At 37.2% G+C, this 24,821-nt stretch overlaps 1 protein-coding gene across 1 annotated transcript in view; it reads left to right on the forward strand.

Annotated features, from left to right (window-relative positions):
- Positions 1-24,821, forward strand: part of KCNH8 (potassium voltage-gated channel, subfamily H (eag-related), member 8) — a 194,017-nt gene that overhangs the window by 159,423 nt on the left and 9,773 nt on the right. The window contains exons 12-15 of the mRNA XM_009888927.1: positions 13,890-13,928; positions 15,668-16,023; positions 19,962-20,068; positions 21,130-21,206. Coding sequence (XP_009887229.1) covers positions 13,890-13,928; positions 15,668-16,023; positions 19,962-20,068; positions 21,130-21,206 — 579 coding nt within the window. The remainder of the gene's footprint in view (positions 1-13,889; positions 13,929-15,667; positions 16,024-19,961; positions 20,069-21,129; positions 21,207-24,821) is intronic.

Below are 24,821 nucleotides of genomic sequence, written 5' to 3' on the forward strand. Positions count from 1 at the left end.
AGTTCAGATATTTGTCTTGGTGTTGTGCTTCTCGTTACACACAGAGAGGAGTAACATTGAAAGCACATCACTGGGGACAAGGATGCTATCAAGACAGGGGACAAATATAATGCCAAGGAAGCATAAAATGCAAAAAAGGTTATATGTTTGGGCAGACACCGCAAAGAGATGCAGAGCTTAAAAAACTCCGCAACCTGTGTTGGCTGTTATCCTCCATGCATCTTAGACAGGCACTCACTGTTATGAAGAGTGGCCCATTGCTTGGCTGGTTTGTGAAGAAAAGTGCCAATGTATGCCCCGCATGCGTGCCACTTCGGCATGGTCTTCCCTGCTCATGCCTACTCACATGTGTTTCTGTGCAGAAGGTTGCTGGCCTGAGGAACCTCTGGACGGACAGAACTGCTCTAATGCATGCAACAACGGTGGGCCAAAGTCCTTTTTCAGTTCAAACACTGAATGAATGTGATATATAGGTTGGTTTTTTCTATGTAAGCATCTTAGTGTACTTTGGCACAAGTGTTTCCACAGAAATGCTCTTTAAACAATTGCAGTAGAAAGGTGTAAACACATAAATACGAACTTTGTAGAGAGGGAAATAATCAGGGCATCTCATTTGTTTGTCTCTTGAAATCTCCCCAAACTTGCAGCTGCAGAAGACAGCAGCTGAGAGAGTACACATCTGTTCTGAGAGCCTGAAGATTAGTTTGTGTAACCAACACATTTTCCTTGGGGAAGAATGATTAATCTGAAAAGGAGAACAGCTCCATGTAAAGATAGGATCTGAAGCTGATTGCATTCTCATCTCCCATTTTGTCATGGATCTTGATGAACCCCCACAACATATTGCTTCATGCTTTTCTGTATGCTGACAAATCTGGAGATCACCGTACCAGTTGCATACACAGTCAGGTTTTATAAAATCAAGGACAGCTCCTCCCAGCTAGGGTCAGCTGGGTGATGTACAGACTCTGCTGAGAGCAAAAAAAAGGAACTTCCTCACACTCACTGTGAAAGATGGGGTTTAATGTAGTGCAGAACATATCAAAGGATTTTTTCATGCTTTAAGAAGGAAAATATATGCAGAATTTGTGAATATACACTGTATTTTCATGGTAAAATCCATTTGCTTAAAATTAAAGGGAAAAAAGAAAAGATCCTGACAGTGAGTAGCATCCAGTGTCACAGGTAAATATAGAGAACCCAAGACAGCTTATTGCAGTGTCACTTTCTCCTACATCCTCAGGTTAACCATGCCCTCCACTAGTATTTCTCTTGCAGTAGAACTAACCTTGGTCATGCATATCATATTTCCGATCCAACCATTTTAGTTACCAATAAGGATAAAGAGCAGGAATAAGTTGGCCTAAAGTTGAACCACCACAGAAAGAAGACTCACCAAATAAGGAAAGGTACCTATGGCAGTAACGAGTGTGCCTGGTCACCCACTCACTAGCTCTATTTCACCTCGAAAATGCCAGGTCTTCATGACTATAACATGCACGCAAAAATAATCTGAGAGTTATCTGATGGTTGGCTCTCAAAAAAATACTAAGAAGGAGGTTTTTGGAAGAAAATTTTGTGAGTATGAAAATATGACTACTTTTTTTTAAAATTTCTTGGGATTATTTCTTGGGAATGGTGCTGTGGGAGAGTTTGGCAGCTGTGACCCTGTAGCTTGATCTCTCCCTTAGACAGGGAGATTTTACTTTTGTCTGTCTTTGACTTCTGCAGCTTTATGGAAATTTTGTGTTTGGAGAGCTTTTCCATAGTTAAAGAACAGATTGATTCCTTTGAATAAGTCAGTTTCTTACTCTCTTTTTCCTTGGATGTTTTAAATGACTGCAAATTTGCAACTGAGTATACTTTAATGCTTCTGAAAATGGATCATTTACAGCATTTAGGGTCAGGTGAACTTCAGGGTGAAATAGCATGAATTTCTCCATTATGATTGCCAAGTGCCTTTCAGTCAGGACCCTAAAACATTATTGCATTTTCAGTCACAGTCCACCAAAATTGCCTTAGGTTGTAGATTTCTTACCCCTTTAAGCCAGCATTAAAAAGGTGAAGCTGCAGAAAGATGCAGTCTTGGTGATCCATTATCCCCTTCCCTGTGCTGTTTGAACTGTCCATTGCACACAAAATTGAATTCAAGATTTGAATTGAATCAAAAGTATGTGGACCAAAAAGGACCAGAAGTTTCCTGATCCTGGAGTATCAAAGTCGGATACCTAGTGCTGGTTCATGTAACCACCCTACCCACCTAGAAATCTCTAGGAATACTTTTCTAGGTTATTTTCTTGGTTCGTTTGCAGGTCTGAGAGTGTATATAAGAGTGTATAAGTGCTCCATCTGCAGTAAATTCCAAGTAGGGTGTAATGGTGGAAAATCCTTCAGGACTGCCATAGCCATGTTACTGTTCAGTAAAACAAAGAGGAGCTGAAAACAGGTTTCCCAGTAACAAGCAGAAACACCAGCTGCCTGGTTATAGAAAGATTTAAAGCGTTGTTTAAGCGATCTTGGAAGAAAAGCTCAGGAGATTTTAACTACAGGAGCTGGCAACTGTGTAACTAATACAGCTTCTAATGAGCAACAGGGAAACAGAAAGACACAAAAACAGGGAGATAAAGTTTCAGTGGTTCCTCATGATAGCTATAAACCCAGCAATCATTAAGTGATTTATGACTATATCCATTAATGCGCGTGCAATCACACTGGCAGTGCTATTATGCCATCTTTTTATATATTCCCATCACAGCAAGACATGAATTAGGAAAAAGTCTTTATGTTGATTACATATATTCTGTCCTTTTTCTTGCTTTGCTGAATTTTGCATGAGAAACTCATTACTGTTTTTGTAAATGTACTAAATGATTTCAGGACAGTTAGGAAAAGCTAATCTGTTTGGTAGCTGGAGTTGTGACATTAAAACAATTCAGCCATTCAGGTGTTTCAAACAGTTTTTCTAGGTCTGTAACTATGATGTCATAGTCATTAAATTAGTTTGCGAAGTGACACAGATTTTGACCCCCCCACACCCCACCCATATAATTTTGCATTGTCTATTACAAATTGATTCTGTCATTGACTGCTATATATGCAATCTGATTTGATAAAGATAAGCACTCATAAGAAGGTTCTTACAACATATAATACAATTACATGAATGAAACTGGAAATGATTTTGCTATCCACCAGCCCTGGAAAACATGTGCTATTTTATATATTTAGAGAGCAGTAACAGATGTTCATAACTCTGAATAATCCTATGAGAAACTTAGAATAAGTAAATATTTGCGCAATATCTTTGTGGGCTTGGTAACAGTTTATTGTTTCTGATTATTTCATGTGTCTATGCAGAAGCGTCTACAGTGTAGACATCATTATTCATCAAAAAAACCCAAAGGCTGGTAACAGCCAGACTGATACAAAGAACAAGAGGCCTCCTTGACACCTATGGCATCCCTCAAGCTGTAATGAAGTCCCAAAGGAAGATAAGACTCATGCAGGCGCAATCTTTGACTCACTAGAAGAACACTATCAATATGTGTCATTTTCAAAAAGAAAAGATGATATTCCTGAAGATTCAAAAATCTGTCTTTGCAGACAGGCCTCATAATTAATAAGAACCTACTTTTTCTTTTGTAGCCTTAAAAGTAATGTTCTGCCTCTTACAAGAGCTTCCCTTCCCTCCCCCCGCAAAGGAGGAGAAGCTACTCTATTTAAAATGAAGATACGCAGTCCCTGAAGCACGGGGAAGGACTGCTTCCTTCAGTGCATTTGCCGTGTAAATGAAATATAATGGCAAAGACTGCACGAGAAAAGTGGTAGATTCTTCCTCCAGTCGGGAACACTGAGTCTTACTGCAGCTTAGCCAGGCTCCTTGATAATAAAATAAATAAATAGACAAATAAATTTTAAAAGGCAACCAAGAAGCAATAAAAACAAAGACATTTTTATCCCCCAGAATGGCATTGTCTGACAAAACAGGGCCTAATTTTTGTCCTTTGGAGAGGCTGGTGTTTAGAATTTATTAAATTTTAATGATTGAGTTGTGGGGTTTTTTTTAATATAATAAAGCTCAGGTTGCTATTAGCAATACCAAACAAATTACAAGGGATGCTCCTCATTTTCTACTGGAAAAGCTGACAATTGGCCAAACCCATTGCTCTTAAAGGTGAAAACAGCTCTAAGCTCTGCAGCATACAACAGAGAGCAGAGACTGGAAAGAAAAATGTCTACAAATTCTAACCTAGAATAGGCTGAGTTTTCTGGTTCATTCCAGCTAAGTATTAAACAAATATTTTAAGAGCACATACGTAATTCCACCTTATTTCTTTTTAATGGGTTTATTTCTGGACTTTTATCTCTCCTTGTGCCAACTGTTGGTATTGTTCCTCTAGGCAGAAAAAAAGGATAACACAAAATATCATGAATGCAAACACAAAATTCAGCTGAAAGTCTGCCTAGCCACTGTCTGTTTTTCAGCTAGTAGATTATGCATTTGACATACAGTCCTCTTTTTGCCTCTTTAGTCATGCTTTTTCTAGATATTTTAATATAGGGCTGTTGAATTTATGAATTCTGCTTTCCAATATAGTAATAACTCAGAAGGGATTCTATCTGTTACATATTTGATTATCTATTATGAATCAGCAATGGAAACAGCATGACATTTCTGATTTTTTAAATGTGTCTTTATTGTCTGCATAATAAACAGTATTTTGCTTTAAAGAAACAAATCAAAGTTACCGTATTTGCAATTCTATTGATATTAAGGAAAAAATAAACATTTTTTTTAAATAGTTGCTTTTAATTTTAGCAAGTGTTGTAAGATAAGAAAATCTGATACAAACTTCAGTCACATAATTACTTGTTGATACGTTTAACTTTCAAAGCCAAAAAATCCAATTTCTTGAGTATTACCTATGTGTTTATAATAAAACTATGCATTGAAAAAATCAATTTCCAAACCAACTCTTGCTACACTGCTGTGCTTCTTAGTCATAATTTCTCCACCCCAACGTAGAGCATAGCTCATCCTGTACACTACAGGACAACCACAGGTTGCAAAATATTTTTCATAATAAATAATTTCCATAGAAGATTTCCCAAATAATCCCGACCACCTTTTAAAGAGAGAAGAGGGTTTTGCCACGTTACCCAGTAACTATGTAGAAAGAAGTGGCCTGGCTTAGAAAAGTTAAAGAGCCCTACTTGTTCATTTAGAGCAGTGTTGGATAACTTTGAGGAAAACTTGTCATTTTTAAACAGACTTAACATGCAGTTAAGCACCTACCTTTGTCAATAGCTCGTCTGGCAGAAGATCGTGTACTATTACTGCAGGTGTAACTCACTGGTGTTTATTGTCTGTGGCACAATAAGTATAAATTCTGCAAAACAAGTGACCAGTCAAAGGCAATTTGTGCATTATTGCAGCAGGTGGAATTAGAGAAGTGAATAAATCACCTGAAGCGACAGAAGTCTAATACTTTATCTGCATGATTATTCTGAAACAAACAAACAAAAAAACCAAAAACAAAAACCCACCAAACAACTGAGATTCCTATTTATTATCTTTCTCTTTAGTCCATGTGTGCTTGGTAGCCACACAGAACAAATTCCTGTTGTTCTTTTAGAGTTCCTAAGTGACTGATAGCCGTGCACCCACCGCTTTCTGCCTGTCAGCCACCATATTTCCATTTCTCCTTTATACCTCTTTTGATATGAGCCGGAGTCTGCAAACTTCTCATCTTCTCAGCCATCATAGTATGGGAGTGAAGGTGGTCCTCATACTATCAAAAACTAAAATAATTTAAAAACTGTGAACACGTAATTAACATTGAGACATGGCTCCTGATGTGTTCACAGGAGTAGGATTCTTACCTACCTCTCTGCGTGGACTACTGTGCAATCAGTGCTGCTGGGAAATATTGCTCAGTGCTCTTTCACATTTTACAAGCTACTCAGGTTTTTTGTTCATGCTTCTGGGACCACCTGGACTTTGTTTTTCCTTCTTCCCTCTCCCTCTTCCCAAAATAAATTACCCTACTGCTGAACAAGGCAGCACTCGTACAACTTCACCTACACAACTCAAAATCTGTATTTCTGTGGAACAAGTAACAGGATTGAGCAGCTCTAGAAGGGCACGACCATTGACAAAAAAACAGAGCACTTCCTTCACCTGTTTTACACTTCCTTCCTAATTTTAAATGAATGAGAAGCAGTTTGGGAAAGATCTTTGTCATCTAGCTCTCTGCGAGATATTTCACAGGTCTCCTATCTGTATTCATGACACTAAGCGTGTTTTGATGGCTCTTTGGCTATTTAAAGTGAATGCTAGGTGCAGACAATTGATGATGCTGCAATACCCTCCCTCCCTGTGCAGTGTTACAGTCAGTCCTTCCTCCAGTCCCTCAAGCTGGCAATTACCTGCATCACTCAGTATGGGAGCAGGGCTGACCCGGAGCTATGGTGCGAGCCAGGTTTCACTCCTTTTTGTTGTCTGCTAGCTCATAAATCTTGTTTACTTGCAGTCATCGATGAGCGTGGTGTGTGGTGCCTCTGAGCCATCAGTTCACCCAGTACCCCTTCAAGATAATCATCTCACTATCGTGTTTCTAATGTATCCTTCAATACGGTGCACCGCTGAGAAATAATGCAATAAGGAAAAGTGATTCAAAAAGGACAGACTGGTATGCCCTTTCTCTTGCGGTCTTGGTGGCCTTTTCATCTTCTTTCCTGGTATCGTTACCTGAAGAATTTTAATTTCTGGTATGCTCCTGCCATTTCTGTAGCCTTCAGTCATTCTAATATTTTTGAAAATAACAACGCACAGCCACCTGTGCTGTCCTCTTACCTCGCTAACAGCTTATTCTTCTGATCTGAGGTCATGGTCATTTTCCAGTTAGAAGGTCTGTACAATGTACTGATGCAATGCTGTCATCTTTTCCATTAATTAATACTTTTCATTAATCCTTGTGTTTTTACAAGTCTTTTCCATTTTACAACTAAAACAAATAAACGATTGACTTTAAGGATGAATCCCACATGACGTGGAAGAGGTCAAAGGGGAGGAGAAGAAGATAACTCATTTAGTTTTGTCCAGGAATATATTACATATATATGCGACCCATCCCAAAATTTCTACCCCTGTAGTCACTCCTCTACTTTTGCGAATGGGTTGAGTGACAGGAATTATGATCACTAGTTACACGTTATTTATAACAAGACTATTCAATGTATGTATGTAATTAGGATTTTTCACAATCGGACCTTAGCACTTTCTTGACCAATACAAACAATTTTCACTATAACTAGAATTAAAATGGTTAAGTAAGTGCCAAAATTTTTACTTCTAATTTTAGCTTTTGAGTCATTTCAAACGCTCTCCATTCTCATTAATTTCACTTCCTGGGATTATTGCATTCTGCATCAGATTATAAAATTTAACCAGAGGGTTACATGTTGAAAAAAAAATCCAGGCTAGCAAAGCAGCTTATTGATGTTTTTAGACTGTGGTATGAGGAGGGTATAAAACACTGTATCAAACAATTTTAGACAGGAAAAGCAGCTGGCTTTCAGAGAGCATTGCCTTAGAATCTGACCATATTTCTATTTTAATTACACAGGGATGCTAGATGATAACTTTTTCCAATATGCTTCATTGTGCCTTAGGAACATGATAATGTAACTTTTACAATATTAATAATATATCTTTGTCTCTACATTGGAAAAATGGAAAATAAAATTAATCCTAATATATCTTAACCTTAAAATAGTATGAATTTAGAGGGTGGATCTTTTTTTCCATAAATTCTTTTATTTTGCATTGATATAGCAACAACTTGATAGTGGCCTTAAATTTAGAAGCATTTTTTCAGTAATAATTTTATTATTCTGTATAAAGTCAGAGTAATTTATGAAGGAAATGACAATACTTACCACAATTTCTTCTGTGAGAACCTTGGTTCTGCAGGCACAGACTACCTTGAGATGTATCGAGCATGTCAGACTGGCTTATATGGTAAAATTCCTATATCACTTGTAGAGTCATAACCTCAGGATACATGCTGAAATGTCTGAAATAAAATAGGATTTAGTCTTTGAGCACACTGTCTATAGTCAGTGCATCTTGACTATCAAGTAGGCATTCTACATGGATACAAGTATGCATTCTCAATTTTATGGAGCTGGTAGCAATTTTAGTGCAATTTTTTTAAACATCAAAGAACAGTAGAATAGCCGAGGTTGGAAGGGAGCTCTGAAGATCATCCAGACCCACCCCTCTGTTCAAAGTTATGAAAGCATATAAAAATTAAAACCAAAAATCATTGATATACAAATGCAGTCTAAGATTTTAGTGATATAAAAAATAAATATATCCGCATATTTTTCTTTTTAATCATCTATACCTTCACTCAATAAAACCAGAGCTACAGAAGCTACCTACATAAGTATAACTAGCGCTCTGCTGAAAATTCAGTTCCTACCTAAGATCACTTTTTCAATGCTGTGGCAAATAATAACATGATTGTACTAAAAAATATAAACATACAGTATATACATATATACTGTATATACAGTATTGCATATATAGCAAGTATTCAGGGACAGGCGCTATTGATGACAACACTATGTTCATTCCTTCAAGAAATTTTGTATTGGATTTCTCTGACACTGAGTTTGGTTTTATTCCACAGTACTTTGAAAACTGAAGCAATATTATTCACTTATTGAGTGTTTATGTTGTCTTACTTTCTAAAGTTATGCAGAGCTTCTGGAGTAACAAAGCTGTGAAGAGCTCCCAAAAGCTGTGTGCTCAGCTTTGCTGTATTATGTGTATACAGAAACCACAAATTTTATCTCAGGGGAAGGAAATTATGACAGCTCTCTTACCTAAAAAAATTTATATATACTTAGACTTCTGCTAATATCTTCACATGCCAGGACATGACTTCTTGCCCTGAGGTGAAATCATGCAAATCATTTTCACAGGTACTGTATGTCTGCTGTCTTCCCCAAAGTTTTAACTCTGAATATGTCTAGGGGACAGAGGTGTGTTCAATTTGCACTTTTTTCCTTCTGGGAGAATTGACTAGAGGTTAATTTACTGATCAAGTTGCCACCCAAAAAGCAAAATATTAAATTATTTAGAAGAAATGCTTCTGAGAAAAAAAGACAAACCCCACAGATTTTAAAATAAAAAAAGAGATTGTGCCTGTCCCAGCTTCTTCTTTGGAAGGTTTACCCTGAAAGCCAGACAAAGCTGGACTTTCTTAAAAATTCTCCACAGATGTGCTGCTGCCCTCAGCAAGTCACTTATTAACACTCGTCCTGCTGATTTGCCCTCTGAGTACTAGCAAAACAGCTGGGCGACATTGGGGATGCTTGAAAATAGGCGACTGGCAGGTAACAAAATTGATTGGGAGAACATTTTTCAAGATTCACTTCATTGTCTTCCCCGTTTCTTTTCAAGACCCTCTCTGAAGTTAGAGACACATACTTACATAAAAAGTAGTATGAAGTTTCATTTAAAGATAAAGCTAACAATACGAACTTAAAAGCCACTCTTTTATAGTATCTACAGCCTCAAGTTGAACAGTCTAGTTGAGCATCAATCCACAGGGCCAGTCCTGCATCATGGACATTCACAGTTATTGCTCACCTAGGACAAAATACTGGTGACAGATCTATTGCTCAGCTTTTGCTGCTAATTCAGTATACTCTATACTGTAAGTAGGATCAGAGAATGCTGAAAGCATCTGCTTCCATAAAATACATTTTCTTTATCTCTCCATTCAGCAAGGAAAAGAGATAAGAATAAACCTGGGAAAATGCAGGAACAAGCCAATGAACTATAGAAAGTCTTAAAAATGGGAAGGAAAGAAAAAGAAAAAAAAAAAAGAAGAGAAGAAGCAGCGGTAAATTGCTCAGTAAATGTAGATCTAAAACAATGATATATTTGACCTGAGAAACTCTTTCTGAGCGATTGACTCCTTTGTGATTTAAAGGATTTGTGATATTTCATTGAAAAATTTCCTGATTATGGAAAATTGAGGCCTGAACACGTGTAATGCATTAAGGTTTTCAGCAGTACAATAATCCCTTATTATGTATTTGTATCTTTTCCATTACCATACAGTAAATTTGCAAAGGATAGAACATATGGCATGCGTTCTTTTTTTTTTCCCCGACACTGCCAATGCTCCTAAAGGGGTTTTTCCTGTTTCCAAATGCTGACTAAGAACATTAATATTCTAGTTTGATTTCAGATCCTTTACTGAAAGTGTATTTTAACCTTTTGACTCCTCAGACACAAAGAATTATTCATATATTTTAGGACTCAAGAATTGCAAGCAGATCAGTGAAATTATGTTTCTAATTTTGTCCCTGCTTCTCATGAAGGCGGCAGGAATCAGCCCAGTAAACGCTGATATTCTTTTGAGCCCCAAAAATGCAAATTTACACTTAATATATTAACCCCAAATTTAGCTGCATCTCTATATTTCTCATTTTAGGGTTTTATAATTGGAATTCATCTTGAATTGTCGTACAGCTAATTACCTGGTTTGGCCACAATTCCTGGTAGAGATTCATCTACTAAAGACCACTGTTTCTTAACCCCAGAAAAATCTTCAGATCACTGGCTTTTGACAGCAAACCACCAGTGTTTTCAGATAGAGAAATGAGGGGGTTTTTATGCTTACAATAAGCAATGATAAAGATTACTAAATTTTTAAGCTCTATATATTAAATTATTAAACAATTACAAGATTATAGATTTTAGATTACATACATGAAAGAATTTGATACAAGAGTGCTTTTGGTACATGATCTATTATTGATTTACCCTGTGAAATTAACTGCAATAGTTGGTTTCACAAGACAAAGAGATACAAACGCTGAAATTGAAAATTCAATTAGACCCTTTGACAATATTTCACACAACTCATGCTAACATCAGTCTTCTTTTTGGTTTCTTTCCTAATGCATAGCTAGGGAAATACCCATGATTTTCTTTCAGCAGCCTTTATCTTTTAAGAGTTTTACTTCATTTTAAAAGACTAGAATGAGAGCTATTTTACAACCTCTTTCTTTTTGTATAAGAAAAAACGGCATTTTATAGAAGGCTACACCAGTGTATTGCCCTAAATAAACGGTTTTAGCAGATCAGAAACTAGGACAGCACCTCATAATTATTTACTGTGATACTGTATTTTTAGAGAGGTAAAGCTATGTGTATGGTGAGGTCTTTAAACTTACTGCCCTTTGACTGGCTTTGTCCATGTTCTTGTGTTTATCTTTCCTTTTTCTCTTTGAGAATGGTAATTTTGCAGGGAGAGAGAGAAGTGAGTGGCTGGAGGAGGTTTAAAAGCCAAACTCTTGAGAATTCTCTCTGGTCACAGATTAATTATAGTTTCTTTTACCAACTTTCAACGACCAAGCCATAAAGTCCAGTCCCCTGTTTTATGTGTGCAAGATACAGCGTTCAAAGTTACGAGCAAAAAACATGGCTGCAGTATATTAATACAGAAGCAATTACAACACACTCTACTGTGGTTTCTCTGTTACAGAAAAAAATAGTTTATAGGTCCAGAGTTTATCTAAAAGTATCAATTTCTCTAGACTGAAACTGTCCCCAGTGGGTTAAATGGGCCAGTTTGGGGAAACGAAAGAAAGAAGTCTGATGTGTAGTTTCTTACATCACCAGCTCCCTGTTCATACCTATCCTTCTTTTCTACTACCCCTTCTCCCGAGGGCACACCTTCCCCTCTCTGCAAAAAGCAAATTGCCTTCAGAAAGCCCTTTACCTTTCCCTTGGCAAGGTCACAAGGCAATGAAGTGCTGCCACCAACCCCATTTCCTCTGCAGCCAGTTTCACCCAGCTGCAGCGACCAGCAAGGGTCACACTGAGAGCAGAGGAGGACCTATGGGTGGCTGTGGCTGCTGTGTTGATGGGTAGCAGAGGGGTCCTGCAGCCAGGGGACAGTGCTACAAACTGGTCATGGAGCTGAAAGCCCAGCCTAGATGAACGACCCCAGCAAGGATGCCACCTAGGGCATCTAGGAGACACCCATCTAATGATTTCTTTGTCTCTGTTTTCAAGATGTGTAATCAGAATTAACACGTGCTCAGGAGGAGAGGGGAAAAAAAGGCAAGGAGAAATCTTCACCTACATTACAAACTACAAACGACAAGTCACTTTTAAAACGTTCAGCATGCAAATTCATACTGTCTAAGATCTGTTTTGTGAAGCTGCTAATGTTTGGGATTGACTTGGAGTTTTAATTAAGGCTGCTATTTAACATTCATACTGCACCTGTGCCTAGAAGCCAAGCAAACATGCCCCAAAATTCTGGGCAATGTTGTAAATTAATCTTCTTAAACATATGTGCAAAGCGGGCCATTAGTACTTCCTAATTCTGACTTTAATATTTCAGTACATTTCCAGTTTCCTGTTCTCCTGAATCTTGAAGGAGATGGTGTTTCTTCATTTGGCATAGGTTACAGTAGAAGTTGGGAGATTTCAGTATCTGAGATCTCTTCCTCTGCTAATATCATCTAGTACTTATATCTAACTCAGGAAGAACACAGCAGCTGTTTTGTTTACATACCCTAATTATTGCCGTTGTTCTGTTTGGTAATTATTAGAGTGTTATTGCTAAATTTATTGATACACCTGCTGCTGGCTTGCCTGTTGTGGAGTAGGATTTCTGCTTATACAAACTTAAATATTGTGTATTTGTATATCAAACCACTACTAGTACCCTCACTTTTATGAACAACTACAAAACAGTCTTCAGGTAAACCTGAAAAATTTCCGAAGAAGAAAAAAAAAAAAAAAGGAAAAAAAAACCCCACACAAACAAAAAAAAAAACCAAACCCCACCACAAATATATTTTCCAAATCTTTGCCTAAAATTTGTGTATTTAGGAGTTTCAAAGACTTTTATCAAACAAACTGGGAAGTCCCAATGACTTCCAGAAAGGCTTAACCTCTTCTACCCAAGTTTGGAGAAAAACAAACTGATGCTACAAATTTAAAATTGATTGGTGTTAAGTACTTCTTATCTTGACTTGTGTTTAGAAAAGCTGAAAATCACTAGTGAAAATTCTACCTGGTAGACTAAAAATTTTCCTATAAACAGAGAGTGTAGGCTGTCAGAGACTTGCCCATGGTCAAAGTGTGGACATTCAAATAAGCAACAGAATATTGCTTATAACAGATATTCAGCAGTTCCAGTGCATTTTATTAGAAGTAGTTACACATTAAACTTGCATGATTTTTTTCTTCTTCCTTTTCTTTTGTTTTGCTTTCTGTTTAATCCAAGAAGGAAAAATGTCATGGCCTTGAATAGCTGTTAGACATATATCTCCCTCAGGGTGATATTGGTCCTACTTGCTTCAGCCCCATCACTGCCTTTGAAAATTTCCCAAAGATTCTACTGTTAGTTAGGTCATCTATAGGTGAGGGCTAGACTGGCACAGGAGCTAAAACTACAAAGAGGTAAGCTTAAAGCGGAGCACTCTTCCTGCACAGAATGCCATCAAACCAGCACTGAAACCCACCAGGCATACATTCACCCACCTACATTCATTCACAGGTTTGGAACCTTGACCCAACTTCTGTTAAAGTAAAATGTTATTTTTGCAGGAAGTATCTTTTTAATATAAATAAAACAATTTTTTTTTTCCTCACAACATCTGTTTCCAAGGAGTGTCCTTAGTTCAGTGCTATGTCACCATTTAATTTAAAACAGCTATTTTATCATGAGATCCTTCTGTTGTACCAACATAAATGTTTTGGTTTAGGTGTTTGTATGCTCTTGGAAGCCAATACTGTGCAGATGCACATATTTGCTACTTTTTTGTTTGTTTTGTTTTTTCAGGTAATATCAAAATTATCAAACAAGTCTACGCTATCTCAGGTATGTTAGTGACATTTTAAATACGCCAAGCTTAACCTTGAAACATGCACACAGTTATGGCCAGAGGAAAGCTGGAAAAACTCCAACTGACTTTCATGGTTTCAGAATGAGACTTCAAATAGCATCCTGCAGATAGTTCTGCCACTGTCCATTTTATGAGTAACAGATTATGATCTTTTCTTCCCAGTGCTGGATTTAGATATCCTTCTATAGCACCTGCATTTTAAATACATGGTTACCCAAGCCAAAGTTTTAAATATGGGTAATGCTTATCTCTGTAGAGTATAGGCTGCATCAGTGCCAGGTTCTGTACAATTTGATCATCGTGACAGCCTACAGATTACTATTATGGTTAACAACAAGGCTACTGTATTTTATACAGACTGGTCTTTCACACTGTTTTAAATTCTTACCTTTTCATAAATCTCAAATGGGGAGGACCTAGTTCACTAAATCTGTCAATGCATACTAAGAGAAAAGCATCGACTTAATGGAAGTGTGCTGTAGCACACAGCAAAATTAACCCCCTGCTGCAAAACATTTAGACAGATACCAATAGGGGCTTAGAACTTTTGGATAAATTCCCCAAATATGTTTTTTTCCCCAGCCAATCATACTTGGCCTGAATGTGGGAAATTTGACTAAGCTCGTTTGAGGTGTCCTATCTGAAGTTAACAGTGCTTTAGTCAAGGTTGATTAAAAGGAGTAGCCTGAAAAAAAACAAAAAAAGAACCACAACTTTTTCTGAAACCATGAAGTTGCATTTGGCTGTAGTCTTCACTGAGATGTGTGGAGTTTGTTAATTTGACCTGGAACCTAATTCTGCCTTAGTCCATTCACCTACTACCAATAAATACGGCAAGTCGTACCCTGGGAATAAATGGAACTATTTTTGAGTTATGGCCTGATCCTGACACGAGCTCCACATTTACATACCTTAGCACTCATGATCAGTATATTTTGTTACCATGAAACAATAACAAACAATACATTGCTCTCTTACACTGTGTTTTAATTAACACATAAAGTACAGAACCCAGGTCCATGTTGCTTCTAAATAGCCCTGGTTCCAACATTGAGTATTCAAATTGCATTTTTTTTAAAACCAGATGTGGCTCTGCTTTTTAATGACTCAGTTCTGAAGTTGACACTGTCACACCACTGGTGCATGAATTGGACTTTGTATAAACTGAAAAATCTGCCTACTATCCCAGCAGTGGTTTCAGTTACAACAACTGAGAAGGATACAGAGGACTTTTGGGCTTAAGCTGAACTGGTATAAATGCTATTTATACGTTATAAATGGTTCTATATGAAGACGTGGAATTATATGAATTGCCAACTTCAGTTCTTTCCCTTGGTCCACCAGGCGTCTGAGCGCGTAACATTCAAAAGAAATAATGCCTCAGTAAAGCAAGATTAATCTACTCAGTGTACATATGGCACATGGCTTATTAGAACTAGTCATGCAATCTTTCTTGGTAACAAAACATATTGCAGTGAGTTCACTGGCTATGTCACTAGTGACCTTTTTAATTTGTTGGTATTTTTCTCACATATGCACATATAGCCATAGTTGAGGAGGGAAGCCATGGAAGAATTCCAAAAGAGCTATATCTCTAATGAGAATTGAAATCTGTGCTAGATCTGGGTTTGTTCCAGGATGAAACAGAAGAAACTGTGTTTCTGCAACATCAGGCTCTGAATTTTACGCTAGTATGTTTTATCTGCTGTTTTAGACAGAGCTCAAGGGAAACGGAAATATAAAGAAGAGACTCCCTTCAATTGTGGAAGATGAAGACGAGGATGAGGAGGGAGAAGAAGAGAGCAGCACACTTTCACCGATCCATACCAGAAGCACAAATTGCTCTCAACAGAAGAAGGCTGGAAGCAATAAAAACCACCTAGGGAGAAACTTGAAGCAGTTGGCCTCAGGAACGGTGCCCTTTCATTCACCCATCCGTGCTTGCAGTTCAAACCCATCAAGAACCAAACACGAAACAGAGCTTCATTACTACTCCAGAAAGAAGGAGAAAAACCTTAAGTTACCCCTTTCAGCACTGACCACCAGTGGCCCACCTGACCTGAGCCCAAGGTAATAGTTATGAACTGTTATTTTCTTCTTTATCATGTAACTCCTATTAAAAATAGTGTGATTGTAACAATATAAAATATTTTTTTTATTTAATAGTTGATACTTTTGTTCATGCCACAGAGAAGGAAAAGTCCTCCTACTGTAGGAACTATTACACACCATCCAAATGTTGTGACTTTAGGACTTCATTGAGAAATAAAGTATTTCCACCAGTAAAAAGGGAAAGTATTGAGCAATTATGAAAATTACTATTTGAATAGTCTGGCTTTATGGTATCATTTTGTCCATCTATAATAATATGCATTCCCACAATAGCACTGTGAAACATTCTGAGTCCATCAGAGAGACAGCAATTTAGAAAGCAAGTAGATGATAATACAGCATAGCTGTGCAAATACAAAAATTACTGGAGCAGAGGACTATAATGGAAAACTATTGCCTAGCAATTTTAGAAAATATTTAGCTTTTTTTACATTAGAGAAAGGAAGCCTGATAATGCAAGTTATGTAGAGAAAAAATACAGAGCTGAGAAAATCTGTTTTGCTGTGACATTTGACATAAATAAGAGTAATTTTTTTATTGTGGTATTAGTGCATGATTTTAAATATTTTAATTTTTTACTTGTATGTTACTTGCAAGGTGATTTATGTATCTTTCTTAATTGCTGCAAGGTAGTAATTAACTATTAACCAAGAGTTTGGGGATCAGTTCTTTACAGAAATCACAATCACTTTTTCACATACAAGGAGCTGCAGCAGATGATCTTCCAGTTGAGGTTTTGGTTTCTATAATTTGAAGGTTTTTTTACATGTTCAAGAACTTCCTTTATTCACTAGAGGCAGAAGTGGCAGTTTCAGCAACTTGCCATTGCAAACACGAAACAGCCACAGCTTGACCAGTTTTTGTTTAGCTCTGTCAAGGCACCTGTCCCTAAGGTTGCATTCATAAAAAGGACATGGAAGACTATATAGAAATCTTTCCTCCTCATCATAAACTTGATCAGTACTGTTACATTTCAAACAGGAGCAGGACACAAACTTATTTTAGTTTTGTCAATAGAGGGAAAAATAATGTGTGGAAAACCAGCTTCGACACTAGCAAAATTGAAATGCATAGTGGATATTTTCTCATTTTTTTCATAGATCTCATATGAATTTGGTTCAGGTCAGCTATGAGTACAGGTTGTTATAATTTGCATAACAAGTGGTAATTCAGGGAAAAGCTACCTTTCATATTTTCTGATGAAATGTATTCTCGCTCATTACTGTTCTGAACGTATGTGGCAAGACGTTGGCACCCAAGGATGCAAAAGCAAATGTGAAACAAGCATTTTCACAAATATTATTATTTCCTGTTTACATTTTATAACTGCAGAATAATCCTATTAATAGGCTGGAAAATTGGCTGAAGACATATGTGTTTTTCAGACTTTGTTTTCCAGCTAAAACACTTTCATATTATTTCCCCAAATGAGTTTATGTTATCAGAACACTTAAACAGACAAGTTGAAACCACTTTAAAAAGCTCCTTAGATGTTTCTCAGTGAGTATTAAAGAGACAATAAGGCCTTAATTAAGATACTTGCTTTTGTTTGGTGTTGGACAGCAGCGTAAGGGGAAGGCAAGACTCTGGTTGAAATTTCCAGTCAGTGCAGCTGTGAGGTGTATAACCATACTTTGCCAAGAGAATATACTTTGTCTGCTTAAGAAACTTGTTCTGCTGTAGGTGTTCCCTAGGGTAAGCCAACCAGAACTCTTCACTGGTGCTTCAGATTCTTTCCTTGTATGCCACAGTGAAGGCAATAAAGCGCAGAGACTGGGTAAAATATTTAAATAGTTTTTGGTGCAAGGAATAGAAGCCAGCATCCTAACTTCTAGGAGACATTCACAGTCTTTCCAATCACTTTTTGGGTACTGCCCATGAAGTAGAAGAGCATCAAAAGGAAGAAAGGGTAAGTGATAATAACAGCAGTCCTGGGAGGAATCATTTATGCATTTGAATCTCCTCAGACCCACATGGACAAGCATACTATAGCCCTGATTGACTGGATAGAAGAGGTCACATGTTAAGCTTTTCTGACTTTTTGGCTTCTAGGAATAGAGGTGTCTGCCATTGGGAGAAAATTCAGGACTGTCCAATAACTAATTCAGAGAGGGGTGAGAGACTTACCAATTACTTTTGTCCCCTCATGTTTTCAACTCACTAGATTATGTCGATCCACTGCCAGATCCTTGTATATGAATAAGCATCTTGGCCATTACATATTTCCCACATAGAAGCCCGTCTTTGAGCTCTCCATAACTAGTTATTTTTACTAATATGGTTTCTTTTTAGTCTGAATCTTTAAACACTTTAAAGAATATAGCATCTATAAATTCCAAGTCACATCTGAGTAGGTTTTCCCCTGTGTGCTTTAAAGGCAGTTAAAATGTTAGCCATTTATATAATTAGAAATCCCTACAAAAGGGATATTGGTGTTTAAAATTTGCTTTTTGAAGCTGTGAGGCCAGATGACATTAAATAGGTTTTATAGCAAATTTCAAACAAAGTAATTGTTCAGGTTTTCAGTGGCAGATAACCGTATAGGCAGAGCAGCTCAAGCACTCAAGCTTGAGTCTCATCTCCTCCCAGAGGCTGGTTAAGCTTAGACTAGAGTCTAGTAACATCAAACTGGCATCATGACCACTCAGACATGACACAGGACCCTAAACCCACATGAAAAGCCAAGAAGGTCAAGAATATATGGTATGTGCACAAAGCTCTAAGTTACATGGGTCTTTCAAGCCAAATACATTACAGGTCTCTGTTGTCTGTTCTTCCTTTCTACAAACATTTTCAGTCAAGAAGGAAAGCCTAATTTCCATCATAGCAAAGTTATCACCATTGACTAAGAGGCCAAGAACTGTCTGCTTTAGCCCTTCCAGATTAGTATTTAACTCATCTGCCTACTGTAAGACAAATTCTGAATCTTGTGTCTGGAAAAAAAAAAAGAAATTGATGCTCCACCTCTGTCAATTGGCAGTTTTCTGAGTCACTTTCATTCACTTTAAAACAGTTCTTTTTATAGCATAATTTATTATAAATGAGAACAAAAAAATAATCATAATTATATATTTTTAATAATATGTATTGATTCCTCCATCTGATACCAGTTTTCTATTCTTTGTATCCAGCACTTGATTATTGTATAAAATGCTTCTTTTTTTTTTCCCTTTGCATTTCTTGACACTGCAAATTGGAGCTCCACTGCAATGCATGGTTGAAATAACTGACAAAAATGCCTTTTCTAGTAGTTAGATCCAATACCAATACTAATGCAACTGGGACATTGCAGGCAGGTCTACACATCTCCCTATACCCAATTGCAAACAAAACTGCTCTGTCTGAGCTAGATAGTTTTAACCGAATTTGAAAATAGCTATTTGTGTGGCAGCAACACTTTTGACTGTGGCTTACAGAGATGCTTTTGTAAATATATTATGTTCAGACTTACACTCTGCCTAAGTAAGCCTAATATAAGAGCCTGACTCTTATATGAAGGGAGATTTAAACTTCACAAGAGCATAGTGAAGCACCTTTAGTTTGTGTGGAAGAAAGAATGGCGGCAGATTGCCTTAGATATGATAAGCAAAATATATTCAATACAGGTTTTGTTAGGACCCAACAATATACTTGCAGAAGTCATGAAAATTTTGAAATTTCATTTACTTATCTTTGGCCCCACATTCCTTCCTCTAACAGTAAGTTTAATCTTTAATGACTCACAAGCAGTTATGCCAATATAATAGTTTTTACTTTTCTCTAAACTTAATGTTGTAAAAAAATTACCGTTGATTAAAAATGCGCCCTGAAGGAGTAATTTTGATAACATAATTATGAATGTGATCTTTATGAAACTGTTTATGAAACTGCTTCATCACTCCAATTTTTCTCAACAGAATTGTTGATGGGATTGAAGATGGAAACCATAATGAGGAAAGCCAAACCTTTGACTTCAGCTCTGATCAGCTCAGGCAGGAATCCAGGTTATCTCCTACAATTGGAGGTGAGTATTGCCTGGGAAAAATCACTCTCTAGAGAAAACAGGTTTCATAACTGCTTTTTGTTCCCCTTTGTTTCTCTGATTCTCAGAAGTGGCACAAATGGATTTAACATATATCGGTACTTTCAGTACCATTTCTGTACCGCAGTTGGTACCGTAGAAAAATACAACAGGGTCCCAAAGGCCATTTGTTGTTTTCCTGCTAACAGACAGTCGTGATAAAACAGCTTGCAAAGAGTACTGCATTGTATTTTACCAGCAGTACTATAGCATCAGAGAGGAGACTCGGGCTCCCAAAACTCTGGGCATGGAAGGTACTAAACACATGGAAAAAATTCAATATAAAAATGTTCTAATGCCAAATTAAGAAAACCCAACTCATAAAGAGCCATATGCAAACTTGTCTCTTAGGTTTTGTTAACGGTATTTACAGAAGTGGAGGAGTACAGAAGTACCTAGATTTTTAGAAGTAGAGAGTGAAAACCTTGAACAGCAAGAGGTTTTAGGAAGCCTTGAATGACCTACACTCCACAAACTTTGATAAAACAGCATCACAGAGGAATAGAGCATATCAATATGGAAAAAAAAAAAAACAGAAAAAAAGAGACAGAGCAGGAGACCAGTGGACTAATGCTGAAGTAACACAAGTAATGCAGCTCAGACTGTATCCAACACCCCCTCTTTTACAAGTAAACAGTCCTCACATAGTTATGTGTGTTTTGCATGGAGGTGATTAGGACACATTTTGTTCCTCCTAAAGCCAAACAGAAAAATAATAATAGAAGCTTAATTGTGTCTATGATTTTTAAAAACAGTTGACGTGGCACACGGCACCAGGGTTGTAATTTTCAGTTGTTTCAGGTTCAGACTGAAGAGAGCAGTACGAACTTTGTTGCATTTCTCTTACACATTATATACTGAACATTAAACAAAAGATTTTATTTTCATTTGATCCAAGTGCAAAGTAGGTTTAAATTTAAAGCATTGGGTAGGTGCAAGAATAGCACTGCTGTCTCCAAGTTATTATACTTCTCTCATTTTACATGCATTTGAATTATTTTCAGAGGCCGAAATTGGTGCTGCTGTGCTTGTTATCAAAGCAGAAGAGACCAAACAGCAGATCAGCAGGCTTAATAATGAGGTAACGAGCTTTTGTGGGAGTTGAAGGATATTAACAATGATTCAAGGAATGTTGGAGAAAACTCAGAAAACTTGGGAATATGATAAATGTGATAAATGAGTTTGCAAAACTGGATGTGGGGTTCCTACATTTAAGGCATTTTGGGGCTTTTAACTCATTCCCAGATTGATTTTCTACGTGAAAGCTCTATAAAAGTTTGTGTCATGTACTAGAGCTAAAACCCAAGTGAGGTTAGCATAGTCAGTGTATCGAATTCTCTTAGGATTTATCCTCTTCAGTATGTGCTTCTATTTCTCTCTTTCCTCTAATTCTCTCCCCAAGCCCCTTCTTCAAACTTTTCTTGCTTTGGCGAGTGCTATGCTTTTGGACAACTTCCTTGAAAGAAATGCAAATCCAGTCATGTTCAAATTCACATAAAATGTTTCAAACCACTTTTCCTGTGCCTATTTAGAATGAAACAGAAGATGATCCATTAAAGCAATATGACCCCGAGGAATGCAGGGCCAATATTGTTCAGTGGTGTTTTCTATTCCCTTCTACTAACTTCAAACCTGTAATCAGCTGTCAATCTGACACTAAATAGGAGATGTTCTCTGGCTGAACCATTTCATATATCCAGCCACTGCAGTACTTTGGCTAACAAGATAAAAATGTCAGACTTTAACTTAACAGTTATACTGCAAGACTAAAATCTGTTCCCAGCGTATTCTGTCTTTCTGTACCAGAGACAATTTCTTATGATTCCACATGAGGAAACATTTAAATAAGTCCAACCACATAGTTTCTTTTTTTTTTTCTTTTTTCCTGGTCTCTCTGGTCACTAGAAATGTCAAGTTTTATTTTATTTTTCTTTCTATATTGGGTACGCTTAACCTAGTTATTCTTTATTTCCGTATATGAAGTATTGGTCTTGTAAACATCTTTCATCCTGGGTCAGGTGCACTTGGTCAGATAACTTAAATGTTCTAAGCTAAGAGTGCATGCATGGTCAGTTAGTCACTATGAATGCATCACCTCATTTGTATGTCAGACTGTAGAGTTCGGGCAAAAGTCTCATGCCTCATTGACTACAGTTTTTTATGAGGCTTGTTCAAAGAACTCAAAGATATCTTCAAGATGTCCATTGACAACACTATTATGGTAGAAAATTATATTTCCTATGTAATACTTCTGAAACAGACAAGTCATATTGATTCGTTCTTTGACTTTGAAGAAGACAGGTATTTTTAAAGTTTGAAGATGTATTACATGGTTATCCGCAAGAGGCAATTGGAAAATACATCATGGTGGCAGGTGTGCTAGGCAGGCATCTTGTGGATTAACCAAACATTTCAACTGCAATAGTTCTGGGGTTATCACTGCTTTTCTAGTGAAACGCAATAAATAAATCTTTGAGCAGGGCAGTATGTTAAACAAACGAAGAAAAAAACATGATGACGGTCGTTTCCCTCCATGCACAATCTTCATTTTTCCCTGGTAACACTATCTGAACAAAATGTTACAGATTTTGTTGCTTGCTCATACTAATATAAAAAAGGAAATACAACCACATGCAGTAAAATGCTAAAGTTTCCATCCAGAGAAACAGAATCAAAAATCCAGAGACAAATATTTCACTGTTCTGAATATGGTTCACTCTTTTATTTTAAAACTGAGGAGGGGCGGATCAGTCTATTTTTTTTATATAGTATGCTACCTGTCAGACTTCACTTGCAATAAGGGGTGCTTACCTCCCAAGGCTTCTGCAGTCTCTCCTGGCATAGAGATGGATTTGAACCACTGATTCTTGATTAAACACGTCAACCATTAAGTTGTCAGACAAAAAGTAGTCATCACCAGCAGGTCCTTGTGTTCTTTCCGTAGTAGTGTGATAGAATTGGGTTCATCTATAGTCTCTGTCCATTGAGCAGATATTGGGAGTCCTGTAAGTAAAAGGAAGAGGATATCTGGAGATTTAAAAGGAGTACCACCAACTTCTGGAGTCTTGCTAGTTTGGTGTGTGAGACAGAATCTATTTTCACACTATGTAACTGACTGAGGCCTGCACCAACATGGAATGCTAAGTACTAAAACTGGAAGCGAAACAAGGTTTTGGTAGGTTTAGACATCTTTTGGCAACACTTGAATTGATTTACATCTAGCCCGGTTAGTGATAAAACGACATTAACAATAGCGTAACCAGAAGATACAAATAACATAATAATGTTGAAAAACAAGTCTTAAAATAGTTGTACTTACTGGTTAGTCACAGCAGAGAAAGATACCTTTCTCTGATGACAGAACCGTATTGAATTTATAGAAGATTATAGAGCTACAATGAGGCTACATGAATGATTAGAGAAAACTCTACACTCTGGAAAACACACCAGACTTAGTATAGGAACCTAAGGGAACGTTTATATTCAACTCTGCAGTATCTCTAAGATTTATTTACTCCCCACCGCTGTTTGGAGTACATTACATAGAATACATCTACACTAGTGTAGACATGTTTAAGATGAAGATTGTTGTTGGTGCCTTGCAGTACTTGGAAGGAGCATTCCCTACTTTCCAAGCTCACATTTTGTTTTCTCTCTAAGTCCCCTAGCAAAGAAAACAGTGTTCTGCATTCTGACCAAGCAAGAGTCTTAAACATAGAAACATCTGTATACATGAGAATTCTTAATTCAATGTGACGATGCATGGGTATACAATACTGACAAATACTGGACTGGGACATAAAAAAATAAAGTATGAGGAGCAATTCTAAATTGGTGTAGATTTAGATTTCATAGGTAACATTCTGGGATCAAATCCCAGAGGCAGATGGATATCCTCCAAGTCCTCCCATGGATTAAAATTTACGTTGAAAAAACTGCATGACTGTAAGGCTGTTTAATTGCATATTCTATGTGTATTCAAACATGCCCCATCTGCAGTTTCTGAACTGACAGTGCTGACTTGGTACTTACCCATATGAGCCTTTGAGTAGCCTTACTGGAATACACTAGCTGTTCCTTGGGGTTTTTGTTGTTACATAAAGTATGAAACAACACTTGTAGACCCAGTGCTTTCATCATTCCATCACTCGATGATGACCATTAATGGAAGACTATGACTGATGCTGCCGCAGACTGCTAGCAGTAGTTAAAATACCAGCAGTTAGAAACTAACTTCTCTATTAAGACATGCAACCTCCTCCTGAAAAAGAAAATATGAGAAAACAGGTCACAAGTAGCCAACAGCAGCAAACACTATCATTAATACATTTTCCAGTGGAGATCAGAAGTCAATCAACAAATGAAAAAATAACTGCTTTCATAAAAGGCAATTGTATTACAACAGTCCACTGGTCAGCTTAAAAACATTTCAGCTGTTCATTGGGGGAACAAAGACATGCATCTTCCCATTCAGACATTCAATACAATCTGTTGTTAGCAAAGCAAAGCAAAGCAAAAAAGAGTTACCCCAGAGATAAATCTACAAAACAAGCTATACCCAGCTTAGATATCCCATGAAGAAGCTCTTGGCAGTATTCTGGGCATATGACATTCACTACAGTATCCAAAGCAAAGTTCATTTACCTAAGAATGGGACTAACAGAAGACAGAGCCTTGATTTCACTTCTCAGAGTTT

The sequence above is a fragment of the Charadrius vociferus genome, unplaced genomic scaffold (assembly GCF_000708025.1).
Source record: "Charadrius vociferus isolate BGI_N301 unplaced genomic scaffold, ASM70802v2 scaffold217, whole genome shotgun sequence".
NCBI lineage: Eukaryota > Metazoa > Chordata > Aves > Charadriiformes > Charadriidae > Charadrius > Charadrius vociferus.